The following is a 10657-nucleotide window of genomic DNA, read 5'->3' on the forward strand; positions in this document are numbered from 1 at the left end:
ATACAAGTAGCTTGCCATTTGTTTGTTCCATCCCCATCGACCGTTCAAAATCCCATTATCACGATTAAAGATTTCCGTCTATCTACAAACTCGGAACCGCTATAGTCCCGACCAAGCCATACGCCAATCTCACATCTTCTGAGTTTCCAGAGAGCACAATGTCCACCGAGGGTCTCTTCAAGCCGGTCCCCGGAGTTGAACCTACCAAAGGCGGCGCCTACCTCTGGCGCTACAGCCCCAGCGTACCTGCGGCAGCCATATTCTTGGTACTCTTTATGGCTTCCTTTCTCTGCATATCCTGGAAGATCTGGAAGACACGTACTTATTTTTGCATTGTGTTTGCCATCGGTTGCTTTTGTAAGCCGCCACCACCTCCCCTCCATTGTATCCTGTCTGCTAACTTTGCACCACAGTCGAGATGGTCGGGTATGGCGTCCGCGCAGGCGCACACAGCAAAACAAACAAAATCATGCCATATGCCGTTCAGAACATGTTCATCCTTATTGCCCCCGCCCTCTTCGCTGCCTCGATTTACATGGTCCTCGGTCGAATTATCAGAGGTCTCAACGCCGATAAACACTCTCTTCTCAAACCAACAAAGTTAACAAGGACCTTTGTACTTGGAGATGTACTGTCCTTCATGATCCAAGGCGGCGGCGCCGGCATGTCAGTTGTACAAAACGCAAGTCTAAGTAAATGGGCTGAAAGGATTGTCATACTCGGACTTGTGGTCCAGATTGTCATCTTCGGTCTATTCTGCGCCGTGTCCTTGGTCTTCCACCGCCGTATGATCCGCGAACCAACAGCCGAGTCGATCGGAACTATTATGCCCTGGGAATCAACTCTTTATATGCTTTACGCTGTCAGCCTTCTTGTCATGATCCGATCAATCTTTCGAATCATTGAATATGCTCAGGGTTATACTGGGTACTCTCTTTCACACGAGTGGACGCTGTATATATTCGACACTTTGTTGATGTGGCTAGTAACGGTTATCTATATCTGGCGATACCCAGATGGGCTTAATGTTAACGCTGGCCACGTCCGCTGTAACAGCACGCTTCTGGAAGAAGTCCACAACAATAAGTAATGATAGAATAGGGAACAAAGCATTTCCAGGCTGGTTAAGGCGCGCGACAGGCCCCAACTATATTGAGCCTATATAAAAATCGATCGCTATATGAGTCATTTCCATAATTGAGCAAGATACAAAGAACAGAGTGGTATTTCAGGAAGGGTTGAAGAACTTTATACTAAGAAAGGATGTGTTCAAATTCCGCCTAAAGGTTAAGCTTTAGGCTACGAGCACAGGTGATGAATGAGAACAAGATTATGTTAAGAAAACGCGTTGCCAGTCGCCTCAGATAGTGAGATCTCAGATACCTTCGCTCATGAGGCACACAAGCCGACCAGTCCAACCATAGACCATATACAATACTTCACGTGAGAATGTGAACCGCGCACGCCTCAGGTGTCAGGCAATCATGCACTGTCTTAGTCCTTGTGCTCGGGAACGGCCGCAAAGGCTGCCTCCTTCTCGTCGAGAGTCTTTTGATAGACGGCACTGTGGGCGAATTCTGCAAAAGGACATATAGTAAGTGCTGACATTTTACCATCTCAAGATAGTTAGACATACCATCAACAGAAGTCGTTTCGAACTTTCTGGCTGGAACTCGCTGCTCGAACAACAAGTCCAGCTCACCAAATAAGCGACCCTTACTTTCTGGCTATAAGACTATCAGTATTATAATATAGCGGCAGAAGTTAAGAGGCAGACTTATTAAGCAAAAGAAGTATTATACGAAATAGAGAGTATTTATTTCTATATAAAATAAACTAACTTTAGTACCTTAATTCTATATTAGCTTTATTATTAGCCTAATATAATATATATTTAAGATAGATAGAAAAAGAATATATAGCTAAAAGAGAGCATTCTAGGCATAATAGAATTTACAATCAGGCCGGCAATATTATAACAAAATCGGCCAATGGCAATAGTCTTGTAACGCAGACGACCAGAAGGCGTTTCGGCAACAATCGGGTAGCAAGTTGCACCCATGAAAATAGTGTTGACGAGGGTACAGATGATGAGAAGAATGCCGATCACCATCTTTGTAGAGTGACTCAGAGAGAATCCGAGACCGCCAATCTGGAATTGTCGACGTTAGCAAGTCTGGACGATCCTGCGCATTGCGTTTGCGGAAGTGAGCGATGAGGGTCGGGATAACCTACAACTAGCTGAATGATCAACATGCCAGCCAGACCAGTCCTGTAGATTGTGCGCCTTCCGAAATTCGGCATGAGGGAGAAGCAGATCAGAGGACCGATCAAAAAACAGGCATTGACACACATGTTCGGGTCAAAAGTGGCATTGGTGGAGAATCCGGCTGCTTCCAAGAAGACGACGGCATAACTCGTGAGAGGGTTTCCATCAAAGACTTAATAGGTCCAAGTCATAATATTCTGATACGTCAGTTCGGAGTGTTCCAGTCAGACTAGGCCGGACCTATATTAACTTACGATCTCGGTGCGTCATAGGTTTGTTCCGCGGAAACAGTTAAAGAAGCTTGCTTCTTTGACCTCGAGCTTCTCAATGTCGGTGGTATGCTGGATATATGCTAGAGTCACATCGATATTATCTTTAGTATAGGTTTTAGCTAATTGTAGGCAAATATTTATATTAATATTTTTTAATAAATTTAATAGCTATATATTATATTTAAAATTTATTATTTTAATAAATTATTAATTATATTTTAATTAAAAATTTAATTTAATTTAATTTCTTTTTTAGCTTTAACTTTATTATTAAAAAGGGCTTTTAATGTTATAACCCTTACAGTTATATTATATATACCCTATAATTTTCCCTATAAACCCTACTAATTATATATAGACTAAATAAACCCTTTTTAATTTATTTAATATAACTAGTTAAAATAGAATTAAAACCTTATAATATTAATTTAAAACTAAAGGATTAATATCTTAATTCTTAATAAAAATACTAATAAATACCTTATAAATAGTAGTTATAATAGTTATAATTTCAAATAGGGAAACTAGTCCATATTAGGTTTATATTTACAGAATATATAAGGCATTAAACTAAATATATTAATAAAGTATTACATCTCTTAATAGTTAATAATACAGGTAAGGCTTATTAAGGTAAAGAAATATTATTAATAGCTAATAAGCTAAGTTCTATTTACTGCTAAATAAATATATATATATATTATAGTAATTATAAGAAAGCAATATAATATAAGGTTATTATCAGTCCTAAAGCAATACAGTCTTAAAGCGCTATTAGTCTTAATCTTATTAATCCTTATTTAATTAGCCTTCTAGATAGACTTAAGGTAAAGTTTTTATAGGGTATATATAATATAACCGCTAAGGTTATAATATAATCTCTCTTCTCTAACAGTCTTATCCTTAAGGCCTATTATTCTAATTAATATTAGTCTTTTTTTAATAGGTCTTAACTTAAACCTTTTACTATTATATTCTATAATATCTAATTATATATCTAAATAGTTATTCTATAAGGACTGTAAAATCTAAATACTTATATTATCTATTAAGTTTTTTAATAAAAAGGCTAATATATCTTATACTTATTGTTTTTAAATAGGCAAAAAATGCCTAATATTTGCTAACTCTATTTACTATAGTAAGTATATTTAGATTAAAAAATCTTATAATAATATCTATATTGCCTTTTTTTATAAGCTCTCTTTTTTTATTAAGCTTTACCTTACTAATTATAATAGTTATAAATTTAATAAAATAAAAAAAGAAATTAAAAAATAATAAAAATAAAATAAGTAAAGATCTCTTTAAGCTTTATAAAGAAATAGCAGCCCTATAATCTTATTTAGCTCTAGCTACTAGTTATTTATTATAAATTTATAAGATTTAAAGTTATATAAAGAAAAAGCATTTAAAGGCTATCTATTATAGTCTTTAAAAAGTAAATTAATAAAATATAATCTTATCTAGCCTAGATATATATAAGGATATATTACTTTATAATCTTTAGGTAAATTACATTTCTAATAATATTAATTAATCCTCTTTAGGTTTAAGTAATAATTTCCTTAATATTTCTCTTTTATTTAAGTTTAATAAAAATTCTTTAGGAATTACTAAATATTAATAAAGTATTTTAGAGGTTTTTATATATTTTTACTTTTTAAATAGTCTTTCTATTTAATTAAGTATTCTCTTTTATTATTTATTATATATATTTTTTTAATTGCTTTTACTTTATAGGTTTCTAATCTATTAATTTCTTTTAGTTTATTGCCAATCTTAATATAGATTATATTAGCTACTGGTTTTAGTAATATAATATAAAAAATCTTATAAAGCCTAACTTTTATTAATAGATTTAACTTATAGTTATTTTTTAAGATCTTTTTAGTAATTTTATAAAATCTAATATATTTAAAATTAAGTTTATAATTTAATTATTTTATAGTAATATTTTTAGTAAATAAATATACTATATCTCCTTTCTTAAAGATTAATCCCTTTAATCTTTTAAGGTTATAATACCTCTATATCTATTTATTAATAAATTCTAGTTCTATTTAGAGTTTATTATATATATTTTTTAGATCCTCACTTTTAATTATAGCTACTAGATTAATAATTTCAGTCTAATATATATTATAATATACTACTAAAATATAGCTAAAATTGGCATTAAATAATATAAGTTTTATACTTTTATTATAGGCAGTATTATAGGCCAATTAAGTATATAATAGCTTTTTAACCTAATTATTTTATTTATAGTTAATATAATACTATAGGTATTATTTTATTATTTAGTTTATCTATTCTATTTAACTATCTACTTAAGGTCTAAATACTATTATAAGTTTATAATTAATTTCTATATATACTATTAAGGTTTTTTAAAACTTACTAATAAAAGTAATACCTCTATCTATTAAGATTTCCTTAGGCACTTCTCTTTTTTATATTACCTTATTATAAAAAATATAGGCTAAGACTTCTATATCTATTACCTCTTTATAGGGTATATAGATTAAAAACTTTATAAGTCTTTTAATAATAACTAAAATACTATTATAGTAAATTCCAGTTAAAAGTTCCTCTAATAGCAGTAATTTAATAATAAAATCTATTATAATTAAGCTCTATAGTGCTTCTATAACTTTAAGTAATTATAGTTCTCTATAAGGTTTATATCTATATACTTTTATTTATATAGAGATATTGCATTATTTAATTACCTTCTTAACTGTTTTTTATAGCACTTTATATTTTTATTATAGAAGTTATTTAAATATTTTTATTACTTTTTAGTATTTATATATTAAGTATATATAGAATTCTTATATAAATTCTTTTAGTTTTTTTAGGATTTCTTTAGTTATTTCTATTTATATCTATTTTAAGGTTTTTATCTATTAGATAAATATATATTCTCCTTTATTATTTCTTTTTAATATTTATTTATTTACTTTTACTATACTAATATTATAGTTTAGTTATTAATTAATTATATTTACTTTTCTATTTTTTATTTTCTTATAGTAAATAATAATAAAATTAAATTTATATAAATATTTTATATAATATAGTTATTTTTAATTAAGTTTATATATTATAATAAAATAAGAGATATTTTAATAAGTTATATATATCTTAATTTTATATTTACTTTTTATAAGGTAATATCTAAATTCTTTAAAGTAGTTAATAATTACTAGAAATTCCTTATTATAAATAAAATAATATAGCTTTACTTTATATAACTTATAAAAGTAAAATATAATAAGGTATAATTATCTTTAATTATCTTATTGCCTAATCTATCCTTTTAATATAAAATCTAATATATCTATTTTTAATTTAATTCCTTTTTTAGAATTAAATATTCTTAAGACTAATTTACTAAAAATAGCTCCTTTAAGCTATTTAAAGGCTGCCTAAGCTTTATTATTCTATTTAAATAGTTTATCCTTCTTTATAAGTTTTATTAATAGGTTTATAATCTTATTAAAGCCCTTAATAAATTATTAGTAATAGTTAGTAAATCCTAAAAATATTTATATCTCCTTAATATTATTAAGGGTTTTCTATTCTACTACTATTAAGATTTTCTTTTATTTTATCCTAATTTCTCTAAATATAATAATATATTTTAAAAAGTCTATTTTTTTAATATAAAAGAAACTTTGTTTTAGTTTAACTAATAGTTTAGTATTTTATAATACTTTTAAGACCTTATAGATATATTCTATATATTCTTTTTTATTATTTAAAAAAATTAAGATATTATTTAGGTAGTATACTATAAAGATATTAAGGTATTATTATAGTATATTATTAATTATCTATTAAAATATTATAAATATATTAATAAGACTAAAAGGCATAATTATATATTTATAGAGTCTTAATTTTACTTTAAATGCCATTTTCTATTTATTTCCTTCTTTAATATAAATAAGGTTATATACTCCTTTTAGATTTAAGGCTATAAAGATCTATTTACCTTATAGTCAATCTTTAAGTTTTATTATAAGTAAAAGTAAGGTTTAGTCCTTAATAGTATATATATTTAATAGTTAGTAGTTAATTACTAGCTAATTCCTTTTATTTTTTTTAGATATAAAGAATATTATTAATATTAATAATAAGTTAGATATCTTAATATATCCTTTCTTAAATATTTTATTAATATATTCTTTCTATTTTTATAATTCTTATTAATTTAATATATAGAGCTTTTATATTAATAGGTTTTTATTTATTAGGTTAATTTTATAGTCCTATTTATTATATTTAGGGATTTCTATCTTTAGTTCTTTACTAAATAGTTTATTATAAATTTAATATTCTTTTAGAATGTTTTTAAGTTAATCCTAGCTATTTCTTATATTAGGTTTATCCTTTTATAAATCTTATTTTTTAAAGAGGCCTAGGATTTTTAATTTTTATTTTATATCTATTTTATACCTATATTATACTCCTTTTAGAGGTAGTAAATACTATATTCTATACTTACCTATACTATCCTTTTTAGTTTAGATATAAGATCTTTTATTATTTATTATAATTATTATTATATTACTTTTAGGGTTATTAAAGAATATAACCTAGCCATTCCTTTAGTTAATATATAGATTTTCTTATTTAAGCTATAATATATTAAGAAATATATCTATCCTTTTTCTTAATAAAATAATATTATAGCTTATATTCTAACTTCTCCTTTAAATATCTACCTTAAGATAATTAGTCTTTTAGTCTATAATGCTATTATTATAGTTAAAAAGCTATCCCTTTATATTAAGTAAGGAGTATAGGTCTTCCTTTTTTTTTTATAGTAACTATAACTCTATAACTATTTTTAAATTAATAAAATTTATTTCTATATTACAGTTAATTTAAGCATTTAGCTATCTCTTTTTAATTTAAACTTATAGTATTAGGCAATTTATTAAGTCTACTATATATAATACTTTTAATATATTTATTAATTTAAGTTATTTTTATTTATTTTTCTAGCTTATTTATAGCTTAATTATAAATAGTATATAACTTTTCTTAATATATCTTAATGCATCTATTTATAGTTACTATTATTATATCCTTTTCTATTAAGGCAGTTATTAAGGAATTCTTTATTAAATAGTTACTATTAATATTCTTCTTTTACTTTTTTATTTAAATTCTTAATACTACTTAATTATTTCTATTCTAAAGGTATATCTTTTTATATTAGGTATAGGCTATCTACCTTCTATTAATATTATAATTCTTTTATACTTTTTAAGCTAGTCTTATTAATTAAAGGTTCTTTTTAAAGATATTTATATTTTCTTTAGGTAATTTCTTTAAATTCTTTTTCTATATCCTTAATAATCTTTATATTTTTTTTAATTCTTTATATTAATTTATTAATTTAGTACTCTCTTCTATATAGTATTATATTAAATTATAGTTTTACTACTTTTAGATTTTTATATTAATAATTTATTATATATCCTTTTGTTTTTTCTCTAAAATAAAGTTTATTATTTAATATATTTAGGATTTTAATTAAAAAATAATTATTATCTTTTTTATCTTATTTATATATCTTATACTAATAGTATTTATATAATATCTAGGCTATTTCTTAATATTATAAATATATTAATAATATCTTAATATTATCTTATATATTATATTTAGGTTCTTTAAGTTAAGGGTTTACTATATTATTAATATAATAGGCTTAAATATAAAGTAATAATAGGTTATTTATATTAATATATTCTTTTACTATTTAGATATATATCTCCTTATTAGTATTTAAATACCTTAATCCTTATTTATTATATAGTAGTTTATAGAGTTCTTTTTACTTCTATTTTAAGCATTTATCTTTATAGTAAAGGTATAATATAGCTACTTATACCGCTTCTTCTCTATATCCTATACTCTAGCTATTACAGTAATTCTAAATTTATAGCTTATTTCTTAAAGTTTTTTCTTTCTTAAAGGCTTTCTCTATTACTTATATAGTTATTTTAATTAAAATCTTATTAATAATTTATTAAGGGTTATTCTATTAATTTAAATTAAGGGTAACTAGTTTTCCCTTTTTTATTATTTTTAAGGTTTTTATTTTTTCTAGCTATTACTTCTATTACTAAAACTATTATCTCTTTTAATATCTTTCTCTTTTCTTAAGATTTTTTATATAATATTTATAATATCTTTTATTATTTTTATTCTATTAAAGTTATCTTTCTTTTTCTTTTAGGTTACTTTTAAAATATCCCTTTCTTTTAATCTTATTTTTATAATTTAATTCTTTTAAATTCTCTAGCTTAATCTAAATAATACTTAATTTTCTATTAAACTATCTATTATATCTACTTTATATTATCCCTAGCATCTAGATATATATAGCTATTTATAATATATTCTATTAAGTCAGTCTTAATATTTACCTACTATAATTAAGGTCTTATAGCTTTTTTAGCTATAGGTATTATTATATTATATATCTAAACTAGTTATAGTTATAATACTTATATTTAGATATATTATATATTCTGTAGTTACTATTATTAGGTTAAGTAACTTCTAGAGTTATTAGTCCTTTATATATCTTATATAAGGTATTATTTTAATACTTTCCTTATTATTATTAGTTTTAAGAGTTACCCTAATTATTATCGTTTTATTACTAATTAAAGTAATAAAGGTTAAAATTATTTCTCCTTTTATAGTTAGCTTTCTCTCTTTTATATTTATATTATTATTTATTAATCTTAATTACTATAATAATATATATAGTTAAGTTATTAGGTCTATCTATAATATATAGTTTATCCTTAACTTCTTCTTTTAGTTTTCTATAATATATTTCTATTAAAGTATTATTATCCTATTTAATCTTAAATATAAGCTGCCTAAATTTAGTAAAATAGGCAGTATATAACTTATATTATTTAAATATAAATAATTTAGCTATTACCTATCTTTTTTTATTAATTACTTTAAAGTTATCTTTAAGGGATTATTTAAAATTATTTTAGTCTATAAAGATATTTTAAATCTCTTATTTTTATAACTATTTATTATTATTAAGGAAGTCTTATATAATAGGTTTTTACTATTTTTTAGTATCTCTTTAGATTAAAGGTAAGATATATAATACTTTTTTAGTAGCAGTATTTAGGCAATTTAGAAATAAATAAAAGTATACCTTTATTTAGGTAAGGAATAGAATTATATTAGCTGCCTTTCTAATAAAGGGTTTTAATTTAAAGGGTTTTAAGGCTTCCTTAATATTATATTAAAACCTATTAAGGTTTTCTTTTTTATTATTAATTACTATAAGTTATATATTTATCTAGGCCTATAAGGTCTAAATAGTATTATAAAGTTATTAAATTTTAGCTACTATTTTAGTATTACTAAATAGTACTTTAATATAAAGAGGTATTAAAATATTAATATTACTAAATATCTTAATAGTATAATATTACTTAATTATTTAATATAATATATTCTAAATAAAAGCTATTAATATATAATAGTTATAGTTTTAAATAGAGAAACTAGTCTATATTAGGTTTGTATTTATAGAATATATAAGGCATTAAATTAAATATATTAATAAAGTATTATATCTCTTAATAGTTAATAGTATAGATAAGGCTTATTAAAATAAAGAAGTATTATTAATAACTAGTAAGTTAAGTTCTATTTACTGCTAAATAAATATATATATATATTATAGTAATTATAAGGGAGTAATATAATATAAGGTTATTATTAATCCTAAAGTAATATAGTCCTAAAGTGCTATTAGTCTTAATCTTATTAGTCCTTATCTAATTGGCCTTTTAGATAGACTTAAGGTAGAGTTTTTATAGAGTATATATAATATAACCGCTAGGGTCATAACAGTAATATATAATTTATATTTATTTATACTTTTATAGATTTAGCCTATTAGCTATTAATAAAACTTCTTTATATTAATTAAGCCTAATATATATTAAATCTACTATTAAGAGATATAATACTTTAATAACCGCTTAATATTATACCTTATATAATCTACTAATAATAAACCTAAATATAGCTTAATTTAATATAATTA

The 10657-nt window shown here is 23.9% G+C and overlaps 2 protein-coding genes across 2 annotated transcripts; one reads left to right on the top strand and one right to left on the bottom strand.

Annotated features, from left to right (window-relative positions):
• Positions 1-158: 158 nt before the first annotated feature.
• On the top strand, positions 159-1090 carry FMAN_00026 (uncharacterized protein; the record flags this gene model as incomplete). Its single annotated transcript, XM_041821827.1, has 2 exons — positions 159-357; positions 414-1090. 2 exons carry the CDS (start codon positions 159-161, stop codon positions 1088-1090), a joined length of 876 nt encoding a protein of 291 aa, XP_041687568.1.
• A 404-nt stretch (positions 1091-1494) lies between these two features.
• On the bottom strand, positions 1495-2304 carry FMAN_00027 (uncharacterized protein; the record flags this gene model as incomplete). The annotated part of the gene is made up of 4 exons (XM_041821828.1): positions 1495-1577; positions 1637-1727; positions 1958-2152; positions 2236-2304. 4 exons carry the CDS (start codon positions 2302-2304, stop codon positions 1495-1497), a joined length of 438 nt encoding a protein of 145 aa, XP_041687569.1.
• Positions 2305-10657: the final 8353 nt, after the last annotated feature.

Source organism: Fusarium mangiferae (assembly GCF_900044065.1).
Source record: "Fusarium mangiferae strain MRC7560 genome assembly, contig: FMAN_scaffold013, whole genome shotgun sequence".
NCBI classification, from domain to species: Eukaryota; Fungi; Ascomycota; class Sordariomycetes; order Hypocreales; family Nectriaceae; genus Fusarium; species Fusarium mangiferae.